Source organism: Tachysurus vachellii, chromosome 5 (assembly GCF_030014155.1).
Source record: "Tachysurus vachellii isolate PV-2020 chromosome 5, HZAU_Pvac_v1, whole genome shotgun sequence".
NCBI lineage: Eukaryota > Metazoa > Chordata > Actinopteri > Siluriformes > Bagridae > Tachysurus > Tachysurus vachellii.
Window position 1 is genome coordinate 30790371 of NC_083464.1, and position 12223 is coordinate 30802593.

Genomic DNA, 12223 nt, shown 5'->3' on the forward strand with positions numbered 1-12223 from the left:
AAGGGTTCCTAATAATCTATGACCCCTGGCACACCTCAACTGGTACTGACCACTGTCTGAGGGGCCTTCACAGATTCTGCCAAATCAGCGCTCCTAGAATCAAACTGTTAAAGCCATGCATTGTGTTCTTGCTTATGACCTCAGAACCTAGGTTGAATAACCTGAGCTAACTAGATTGACAGACCTGCCCCTGCACATTATCACATATTATACCGGCAGACTACAGAACACTGAGGTACTACAGAACACAAGACGCTGTGTGACCTAAAGTTAACCAAAAGATACAGTGGTTATACCAATCTGGGCAGAAAGTCTTGCTTCTCCTAGACATCTACACTAGGGAGCTTTTTCTTTGCATTTCTAAGCAATGGTTTATTATTTAGAAGTTGCATATTATTTCCTTGCCAACTTCATAACATGAAATTAAAGGAAGATGAAAATAGAGCAAACCTCGATGTTGCACAAAGCGGAATAAGTGGTGAAAATAGTTTGGGGACCTGGACTACAAAACCAATTTACATCATGTCCTTACTGAGTTTGCAGCTGTGCTGCAGTAAAAGTGGGACCGAGTACAGAAATGTACCATCCAGGTCAAGTACCCTATACCTGTCCAGTACCGGGTACATCAAGAATGACAGATTAGATTGTGTTTTCAGCTAGTCACTCTGGAGGTCCTCTAGATTTATCCTCTTGTTCTGTTAGATTTCATAATCATTTGGTCTACAAGCAAGGAACCTGGTAGCTGCGAAGAACTGAAATTGAAGATTGCTGCATCTGGAAGATAACAGTCTTTGCTTGTATAACCTTGAGTTTGCATAAAATCCAGAAGACCTACAGTATGATATCTAGCATGGTGGAACCATATGGTTTGGATCCACGGCGGTGCCACTAACAGCTCTGACAGCTAAAAGACAGATGTCCGAATCTCTTATGGCTCACCGGTGCACCTCTCTTATGCTAAACAGCAGTTAATTCATCAAGAATATATATCAGGATGTTCATACCTGGTCACAGACTAACTCCCACTTCTTCTCACTGTTGTACTGGTGGAGCAGTTTCATTTTATCAGGAGGAAGGTTCATGGAGTTCTAGAAAGAGAAGGTGGAAACAGTATAAGCCATTTATTTAATGGGGGTCTTGGTTTACTTGATTAGCCTAGGTTTCAAATAAAGAAATTAATAATGTTTTTATATATTTTTAGTTAGTTATCTTGGTTTACTTTATTTCTTGTCTGTCTTTGCACAGCTGTGCATATATTAAAGCAATTAAAATCCATGTTTTTTTTTTGTTTTTTTTTATGTTTATCTCCCCAGGTTGAGAAATCACTAAACTGGATAACTACCAGATTTCAATTGTTGAGCATTTCTACATAGACATTCTACTTATTATGGCTCCTAGTTTTCCCAGAGGTGGTCTGTGTTGACTGTGGATCAAGTGCGTGTATGTATGTATGTGTGTAGGAGAAGTAATTTCTCTAATGCAAACACTCATGCTGTTCATTTATTATTCAGCGAGTTGCCCTAAGAACAGGTAATACTGCGACCAGAGATGATCTACAACATAAGAAGGAGATTAGTTGAGTGTACCAAGCACACTACAAGATAAATAACCAGTCAGACAGATAGACATATACTGTAGATAGATAGAAGTTTAACCCAGTGCCAATAATTTGTTCTGCAGTTGTTTTCCTGTTTTTCAGACCAGCGATATGTTCTAAAATTAAAACTAATTAGTTCTTTAAATAATTGACACAAACATTTTATCACTTCAGTAAACAGTAGGTTTAAGTGGGTTTAAAATGGTAATACAGTAGCTCCATAAATATGGCTATACTATATGAGACATGTAAAATATTGGCTTTTTTTTTTTTTTTTTACCTGGAAGGTAAAATATCTGTTCCTGAATAAAAAAAAGTGACCTAAAGTTGCAAAACATCGACTATGAAACTCAACAAGAAAACAGACAGAAATCAAATACTAACAAATGTAAACAAATTTTGAACAAAAATATCATAAAAAATGCAAATAGCATATAAAACAAGGTAGATTTTCATTCAGAACTTTTTAAACACAGTTATTACCATGTTACTATTTGTGTTCTGACTTTGTATTGTGCTGAAACACAGACTCCTCTTCACAGAACCCGTGAACTCGCAAATCATCTTTAAACAGGTATTTACTGAGATCTGGGACGTCTCCACCCCACATTTCAACAACTCGACATCAAATGGAAGCTAAAAACAGGTTTAATATGTTTGACACATTGGCTGTTCAGGCTGAAGAATCTGAATCGCTTTTGTTCTTCGGAATTCTCAACATTTTTTTGAGGGTACCTTCTGAGGTCTGTCGAAAACCACTGAATGTAAAAGGACTGCTCATCTGATTAGGTCACTTCTATCACCAGACTTGTTTTTGTCTCGGCTGCACATTTAGTCTGTTTTTTGGGTATTTGGGTTGAGGCAAGGTTTTCTCTACTAGTTGCACAGACTTAGTTGCTGTTGACAAAAAAAAAACCTTCCCCATGGCATGATTCTACCACCACCGTGCTTCACTTCAGGTTTGGTGAGCAATTTTGGTCTCATCAATGTTGGTCTAGAGGTAATGGCTCAACCACAGATGTCACCATTAATGTAAATAAGGTGCAGAATTTGCAAACTAATCCATATACTGCTCATTGTTCTGAAATGGTTCAGTCACATAGTTGTTGCTGTCTCTGTCCACTGTTTACAGATATCTCTGCTTGTGCTGTTTAGGAAACCTGCTTGGTCAAAGCCAAATCGTTGTCAAATCATTTTAGTCACGTTACAGTGAAAGTATCGCCACCTCACAGCTCCAGGTTCCTCAGTTTGATCCTGAGACTGGACTGCTCTCTATTCCCCCTGTCCCCATGTGGGATTCCTCCGGGTTCTCCAGTTTCCTCCCACTTCCCAAAAACATGTACAGTAAGTAGAACCAAATATATACCTAATAAAATCCAGTCAGGAAACACAAACCCATGATTCTCATGTAAAACGTCCTGTAGATTTGACTTAAAATGACCTTTCAAAACAAAACTGGGCACACGCCCACACATGCTCGGATCTCATTAGCATAGTACTACAGTATGGCCTGTATTTCATATCAGATCAGTGGGAGAAGATGTACTGCAGTAACACACCCTGAGGACATCACTAACACACGTTCTTGATTTCTCATTCTGCCAAGTTCTCAATCACTCCAGACGCTCACTCACACAGACAGGTTTTTTTTAAAGTCCCCAAAATAGTTCTGTTCGTCTTTAAAAGGATATGAGGTTGGGTAGCAGGAGACAGAATCTCGAGGACAAACACAATGTCTCGCTCTCTCTGTCTGTGTGTGTGTGTGTGTGTGTAAAACACAGCGCATTAATCTTTCTTCAGCTTAGGGCTAGGGATAGATAAATAATCTCAGATCAATAAACAGATATCAGGCACAAGGTCTTTATTATTCCACACACAAACACACACACACACACACACACACACACACATCAGATGGCTGATTAATAAGTTAGGAAGACACTACGGGGTGTGCAGTAATAAAGTACATAATTAACGACACATTGGTGTCCAGACGTTCATTATTTTCCCATAATAGAAAGCCCTTAAGTGATTTACTCCTCTTATACCTCAGCAATTTGGTGACGGTAACAGTTTTATACAGTAAACACTAACACAGCATGCTTTTTGTCTGTTTAGGGTTATATGTAACGTTGTGGAAGATCCACGACACAGAGTTATTTCTTATCACTTACATTATGGAACTTAAACAAACAAACAACAACAACAACAAATGCAGCGAAACTGGAGATTCCGTCTTTCAAACATTTTACATATTGATTATGTATAAGTTTGTTTTAGTTCTTACTACAGAAACAAGCTAGAGTTCAGATTTTGACCATAACTTTGGATTACCTGCAAAAAAACCCCAAAAAGTTAAAAATAAATACATAAATCCCCAAATAAATACATAAATCCCCTATTTGCTGGTTACAGATATAATCTTGTTTAAGGTTCTAATACAGGATGAAATCAAACCTGTTGTTGGACTCAGACTTTAAATCCTTATGTAACAAACCACTCGGAGGAACAAAAACTGCAGCGGGGTATAAAAATCCACTGGTTATAAAACATCCGGAACCATATTTCACTCCATTAACTGATTGGGCCCTTTGGATAATTAAGCGTAGGTCTCTCTTGAATAATCCGTTCTACTAATCTCCAATGAGAGTCTATTGACTATGAAGCATTCTGTAAGCGTTTGTTTGGTTACGCTAACCAGGCACTTTATCGGGAACACCTGAAGACCTGTTTGTTCATGAGTGACAACCATTCCTCCTGAAGGGTTTTGTGCATTCCAGGAGGTTTTTTAGCTCAGTGGGATTTTTTTGGGATGACACAGATTGGCAGCATCAAAATCACTTCAGATTCAGTAATGAAACTCGTTGTCTAAGAGAGAAGGGTTCAGTTTGGTCCATTGGAGCACCACAAAGAAAAAAATTATGAGCAGTACTGAGTAGCACACCGGCTTGATTTATGCGTTTTGGTTAGCGCTGGGACAAGATGACATGATTAATATGGAAAGCAGCACAGAAATAAAAAGCTAACTGAAAAGGCCCGATGACAGCAAATACCTATCTGTGCCATAAGCGAGCTATATGATAGCATGAAGGTCGTTGTTGAATTTAGTGTTAATAATCCTGAGGACTGATGTACTGATTATACCCAACGAGTAGAATATATACACACCATATTTACACATAGTCTCAGAGTTCACTCATTTGTACCCTCATTAGTGGTTGATTATTTTATAATATTTCTTCATCAGGTGTTTTATTTCGATTGACTTCTTTATGATGTCATCTTCTCATGTTACAGAATGCACGCATACAGCATTTCTGGCACGTTGAGATTACGATGCTGTCGTCACACTATCGCTGCGGTACATATTATAAATACCTCCACAGAGACGATCTGATGATCTTCAGTGGATCCTGCACGATACAATCCTGTTTTGCATACACATGCATGCTTTGGAGCTCTATAACACTAGTTAGGTTCCTCTTCAACATTTTGGTATGCAAATATTGGTTTGCACATACTGTACAGAAGCAGGTTTAAAATAGCAGGAAAAATGTTTTTCCTTTGCTGCGCTTGACATGGTAATGAATGTTTTGTCAATATTTGAAGAAATATACATATGTTCAACTGAAGAGTTGCCACTTTTATTGGAAAAAGAAAATTCTTATTAACATAAAAAGATGAATGGCATAACAGGAACATCACACAACATTAAAGATGCATTGAGCAAGATGTTTATTCTGGACTTTGCTTTCATACTGAATCGGGGTGAATCACACAATCACACAATCATCACCTACTGTATCATAAAAAGACATTCTGGTCCCTCTTACAGGACAGTAAAGTAGCACCTAGTTTGGGGTAGGTTTTTAGGCAAACATCATACGTATTCATGGAAACGTGAAAAGCAAATTTCACAAACGGCAACTTTAAGGTGCTTAAGTGGAATTGGGATTTTTCTTATGTTCTTTGTGGTACTCACCAGCACTGAGCTGAACCTCTCCTCCAGCTCCTCCTCTGAAGGCAAGGGCAGTTTAGGTCCAGGAGGTTGTTTCAAACCACCAAGGCTGGATGAGTTTTGGGCCCATTTAACTTCTCGGCTGGGCGACACCTCCATGCCGCCTGAAGCGTTCCCCATGGTTCTTTAAATCACTCGTGCAACCTCATGCACGTGTGATGTGCTGAGATGTGGATGTGTCTCTGCTAGGCTCATTCACACACGAGAACCCAGGAGAACCATGACATCCACTCCAGAGGTTCAAGTCATGAACTGTTATGGACTATTCCGCCTTTAAAGAGCACCATCCTTCACAAGACACCTCTACCTGGAGTAATGAAGAAATAAAGACAGCTCAAAAGTCACATGTTTAATCTGACTGGAACTAAATCTCATCTAACATCCAGTCTTTGTGTGTAATCTCCCATTAGAGTAAATGATATAATAAAATAAATAAATAAATAAATAATTCAATAATGAAAGAGTGTCAGTTAGAGGAGAGATCCAGATGATCCAGCATTACTCTGAACTCATTCACTCTGCGCCAGAATATACACAGCCAAGCCAGCTTGCAAGGACACCCCTGGGTCCTAGTGCTGTCGCGTTGTTCTTCCTGCAGTGTGTGAAGTTGCTCGAGCTCCTTGGAGTTCGCCTATAATGTTGTTGTTGTTTGTGGGCGTGGCTTACGGGCCAGTTTAAGTATACACAGATTTCAGCCCATTATACATTATGAAACTCTGCAAAAATTAATTTTAATTTTTACGTTTAATTATTATTAGTGCCAGTTATGTTTTTATATTTCACTTTTTCAACAGCATTTTACCAACACGTATTAAGTTATGTTAATAAATTATCGAAATCTTTCACATTTAGAGATACAGTAAACGTGGAATGTTTTTGTCACTTTAACTCTGGACTTGCACAGCATAGTGCCACTTTATACACACCATACTGCACATGGACACTTTAAGGACAATAACAAAATCATTTTTAATTTTGTACTGGGGGGGCTTAGTGGTTAGCACGTTCGCCTCACACCTCCAGGGTTGGGGGTTCGATTCCCGCCTCCGCCTTGTGTGTGTGGAGTTTGCATGTTCTCCCCGTGCCTCGGGGGTTTCCTCCGGGTACTCTGGTTTTCTCCCCCGGTCCAAAGACATGCATGGTAGGTTGATTGGCATCTCTGGAAAATTGTCCGTAGTGTGTGATTGCGTGAGTGAATGAGAGTGTGTGTGCCCTGCGATGGGTTGGCACTCCGTCCAGGGTGTATCCTGCAGAGGTGGGAGTAAGTCACGCATGTGCAAGTCACAAGTAAGTCTCAAGTCTTAACCTTCAAGTCTCAAGCAAGTCCGAGTCATTTTTTGTGAGAGTCAAGTCAAGTCAAGTCAAGTCATAGCTTTATGTCAAGCAAGTCAAGTCAAGTCGTAACTTGAGTCAAGCAAGTCACTGGCAAGTCATACAGATGTTTGATGTTTGATGGGGGGGGGAGATGATTGAAGTGAGTGTAATTTATTAAACGGATAGTTCACCTAAAAATGAAAATTCTGTTATCATTTTCTCACCCTCATGATGTTACAAACCTGTATAAATTTCTTTGTTTTGATGAACACACATGTAGATATTTTGAGGAATGTTTGTAACCAAACCATTTATGAGCCCCATTCACTTGTATAGTGGGAAAAAAGAATACTGTAGAAGTGAATGGGGCTCATGAATGGTTTAGTTATAAACATTCCTTTAATATCTTCCTCCGTGTTCATCTAAACAAAAAAATGTGTACAGGTTTGTAACATCATGAGGGTGAGAAAATTACGAAAGATTTTTATTTTTTATTTTTGGGTGAACTGTCCCTTTAAATTGAATGTGTGTGCGTGTGCATGCGAGACAAGAATATGACTGTGCTTGCAACTCTGAAGTTTTTTTTATTTTTATATATGTGCATCCCCATATACGATCCATACGCTTTTCACTCAAAGCCTAACACTGAAGACCAATTACAAGTGCTATTGCAAAACAGCTGACATTCCCAACCATTTACACTACATTGTGCTGCAAAAAAATTTAATTTGATAGAACTTTATCATTCAATTGTGAGCGATGTGGTCGCATTCTGCTGTTCTTCTCTTCTCATCTTGCACAAAATCCCGGTACCCGAACTTAATAATTTTTAGTGTAGCGCCTTCCATGTTTCGTCACGACTGTTAAGGTTTATTAGTTAGTGCGCGCGCTCCCTCTGCTTGCCTGCTGCGTCACGTGGTTATATTACGCTCTTGTGTGTGTTTAAAAACAGATTTAAAAACAAGTTAAAACAAAAAAACAAGTTATTTCGAGTCATTTAACTCAAGTCCGAGTCAAGTCTCAAGTCATGAATGTCAAGTCAAAGTCAAGTCGAGTCTTTTTTTAATATTTGCCAAGCAAGTCTCAAGTCTCAAATGTGCGACTTAAGTCCGACTCGAGTCGAGTCATATGACTCGAGTCCCCATCTCTGGTATCCTGCCTTGATGCCCGATGACGCCTGAGATAGGCACAGGCTCCCCGTGACCCGAGGTAGTTCGGATAAGCGGTAGAAAATGAATGAATGAATTTTTTACTGCCGATATCCTTTCACATATAGTTTCATATATTTTCTATAGTTTATACTTTTTATTTATCTACCTCCTTTTGGTTTTATTTTTATCCTTAATTCTATCTTTCTATGTTTGAATACCGGACAGACGAAAAAAGCATTTGACTGCATGTCGTACTCTGTATGTAAGTGTATGTGACAAATAAAATTTGATTTGAATGGGTAACATTGTTAAGGTGGTGATGTTTAAGCTGTAGCAGTGACCCCTGGTGGACAGGTTCTATTATTGCAGGCGCTATGCATTTTTAACTATATACTCACAAATAAATAAATCAATGTATTTATTTATAAATGAATATATATTTTACTTGTCCATCTATCTGATTTCTCCATTAAAAATGTTTATTTACGACTGTACACTAACTGAACCAAAGGAAGTGTGGCGGAACGAGTCGCCTAGAATCGATTTGTGGATGTTTGGACTGGATGTGCCGACTCCTTCGAAGCTTCACATCATCTAAGAAAGTTAAGATACCCAGCAATATTTTCTTTTAAAATTATAGTTACAACCATTAAAATAACATGTAGCTAACGTAATACACTACTACATGAGGCTGTTTTTCGCGAATTTGTTATCTTTCTCTTCCAAACAGCTGCTGGAATCGTTTAAAGCAGAGGTATTCAACTAAAATTTAAGAGGTCCAGTAAGAGAAAATTTCTTGAAGCAAAGGTCTGGAAGATCATAATGTCTAAGTAGTTAATGTGATATATATGTAAGTAGCCTAGTAGTTGTATCAACATCTGCAATCAATCAGCACCTGATTGTGAAATCAAATATATTCAGTACAATTCAAAAACCTTTTGACAGTATTTATTGTCACGTAACATAGAACTGAACATATGTATGATTGTAGACATGTATAACGTTCTCTCATTAAATAAATAAAAGTAGGGCTACATTTAAAAATAAGAGAAAATAAATAAAATGTGAAAATTGTGTATGTTTAAATAAAGTGCTTCTTCTTCTTCTTCTTTCGGCTTTTCCCTTCAGGGGTCGCCACAGCGAATCATCTCTCTCCACCTAACCCTATCTTCTGCATCCTCAACACTTGCACCCACTAGCTTCAAATCCTCATTAATTACATCCATATACCTCCTCTTTGGCCTTCCTCTTTGCCTCCTGCCTGGCAGCTCCATGTCCAACATTCTCCTACCAATATACTCACTCTCCCTCCTCTGAACATGTCCAAACCATCTTAATCTCGCCTCCCTAACTTTGTCCCCCAAACGTCCAACATGGGCTGTCCCTCTGATGTACTCGTTCCTAATCCTGTCCAATCTTGTCACACCCAAAGAGAACCTCAACATCTTCAGTTCGGCTACCTCAAGCTCTGACTCCTGTCTCTTCTTCAGTGTCACTGTCTCTAAACCATACAGCACGGCCGGTCTCACCACTGTCCTGTACACCTTCCCCTTGATTCTTGCTGATATTTTCCTATCACACAGAACTCCTGACACCTTTCTCCACCTCTTCACCCTGTAACCTTACTATTCCACTTCCCTCCCTTTCATTCACACACATGTACTCAGTCTTACTACGACTGACTTTCATTCCTCTTCTCTCCAGCGCAAACATCCACCTCTCCAGGTTTTCCTCCACCTGCTCCCTGCTCTCACTACAGATCACAATGTCATCTGCAAACATCATCGTCCAAGGAGACTCCTGTCTGACCTCCTCTGACAACTGGTCCATCACTATAGCAAACAGGAAGGGGCTCAGAGCCGATCCCTGATGCAGTCCCACCTCCACTGTAAACTCCTCTGTCTGACCTACAGCACACCTCACCACTGTCCTGCTCCTCTCATACATGTCCTGCACCACTCTCACATACTTCTCTGCTACTCCTGACTTCCTCATACAGTACCACAGCTCTTCTCTTGGCACCCTGTCATACGCTTTCTCTAAGTCTACAAACACACAGTGCAACTCCCTCTGACCATCTCTATACTTCTCCATCAACATTCTCAGAGCAAAAATTGCATCTGTTGTGCTCTTTCTCGGCGTGAAGCCATACTGCTGCTCACAAATTTCCACCACCTTCCTTAACCTAGCTTCCACTACTCTTTCCCACAACTTCATTGTATGGCTCATCAACTTTATCCCCCTATAGTTGCTGCAACTCTGCACGTCACCCTTATTCTTAAAGATCGGCAATAACACACTCCTTCTCCATTCCTCAGGCATCCTCTCACTTTCTAATACCCTGTTGAACAAACTAGTTAAAAATTCCACTGCTGCCTCTCCTAGACACTTCCAGACCTCTACCGGGATGTCGTCAGGGCCAACTGCCTTTCCACTTTTCATCCTCTTCAAGGCCTTCCTGACTTCATCCTTTCTAATCTTATCTACTTCCTGTTCCACAAAGTTCACCCCTTCTACTCTTTTTTCCCTCTGATTTTCCTCATTCATCAGCTCCTCAAAGTATTCCTTCCATCTCCTCTGTACACTCTCCTCACTTGTGAGCACCCTTCCATCTCTATCCTTAATAATTCTAACTTGCTGCATATCCTTCCCATCTCGATCCCTCTGTCTAGCTAACCTGTACAAGTCCTTCTCTCCTTCTCTAGTGTCTAACCTAGTGTACAACTCGTCATATGCCTTCTGCTTGGCCTTAGACACCTCCCTCTTCACTCTGCGCTGTAACTCCTTGTATTCCTGTCTATTCTCTTCAGTCCTGTCCATATCCCACTTCTTCTTGGCTAATCTCTTCCTCTGGATACTATCCTGAACTTCCTCATTCCACCACCAAGTCTCCTTATCTTCTTTCCTCCTTCCAGATGACACACCCAGCACCTTTCTCCCTGTCTCCCTGATCACTTCTGCTGTAGTTTCCCAGTCATCCGGCAGCACTACCTGACCACCCAGAGCCTGCCTCAACTTCTGTCTAAATTCCTCACAACATTCCTCCTTTTTCAGCTTCCACCACTTAGTTTTCTTCTCTATCTTTGACCTCTTCCTCTTACAGACCATCAGAGTCATCCTACACACCACCATCCTATGCTGTCTGGCTACACTCTCTCCCACTACCACTTTACACTCACTAATCTCTTTCAGATTGCCTCTTCTACAAAGGATGTAGTCTACCTGTGTTCTCCTACCTCCACTCTTGTAAGTCACTCTATGTTCCTCCCTCTTCTGAAAATACGTGTTAACCACAGCCATGTCCATCCTCTTAGCAAAGTCTACTACCATCTGTCCTTCAAGGTTCCTTTCCTTAACTCCAAACTTGCCCATCACCTCCTCATCACCTGTGTTCCCCTCACCAACATGTCCATTAAAATCCGCTCCTATCACCACTCTCTCACCCGTGGGAATACTCTCAATCACCTCATCGAATTCACACCAGAATCTCTCTTTCTCCTCTAACTCACAACCTACCTGCGGGGCATAACCACTAACAACATTCAACATCACCCCTTCAATCTCTAACTTCAGACTCATCACCCTGTCTGACACTCTCTTCACCTCCAGAACATTCCTCACAAACTCCTCCTTCAGGACCACACCTACCCCATTTCTCTTACTATCCACACCATAATAAAACAGCTTGAATCCTGCTCCTATACTACGAGCCTTGCTACCCTTCCACTTGGTCTCCTGTACACACAGTATATCCACCTTCCTTCTCTCCATCATATCAGCCAGCTCTCTACCTTTCCCTGTCATAGTACCAACATTCAGAGTCCCTATTCTCAGTCCTACACTCTTACCTTTCCTCTTCTCTCTCTGTCTGTGCACTCTCCTCCCTCCTCTACTCCTTCGACCAACAGTAGCCCAATTTCCACCGGCGCCCTGTAGGTCAACGGCGTCGATGGCGGTCGTTGTTAACCCGGGCCTCGACCGATCCGGTATGAAATTATTACTGACAACTCGCATGGTTAGATTTGGCAATGTTTTATGCCGGATGCCCTTCCTGACGCAACCCTCTCTATTTATCCGGGCTTGGGACCGGCACAGAAGTCACTGGACTGTGACCCCCATGGCTAGATTTTTAAATAAAGTGCT

The 12223-nt window shown here is 40.6% G+C and overlaps 1 protein-coding gene across 6 annotated transcripts in view; it reads right to left on the bottom strand.

The window, feature by feature from the left end:
* fmnl1b (formin-like 1b) overlaps positions 1–6184 on the bottom strand; it is a 23271-nt gene extending 17087 nt beyond the window's left edge. For 4 of the 6 annotated variants that reach the window (XM_060871118.1, XM_060871117.1, XM_060871116.1 and 1 more), the window contains exons 1-2: positions 5580–6183; positions 1005–1088 (exon numbers count right to left, since the gene is read on the bottom strand). In XM_060871118.1, coding sequence (XP_060727101.1) covers positions 1005–1088; positions 5580–5735 — 240 coding nt within the window. In that variant the 5' untranslated portion in view covers positions 5736–6183. Of the gene's footprint in view, positions 1–1004; positions 1089–4054; positions 4229–5579 lie in introns of those variants that run through there. The other 2 variants (XM_060871119.1, XM_060871120.1) reach the window with 2 other exon arrangements.
* Positions 6185–12223: the final 6039 nt, after the last annotated feature.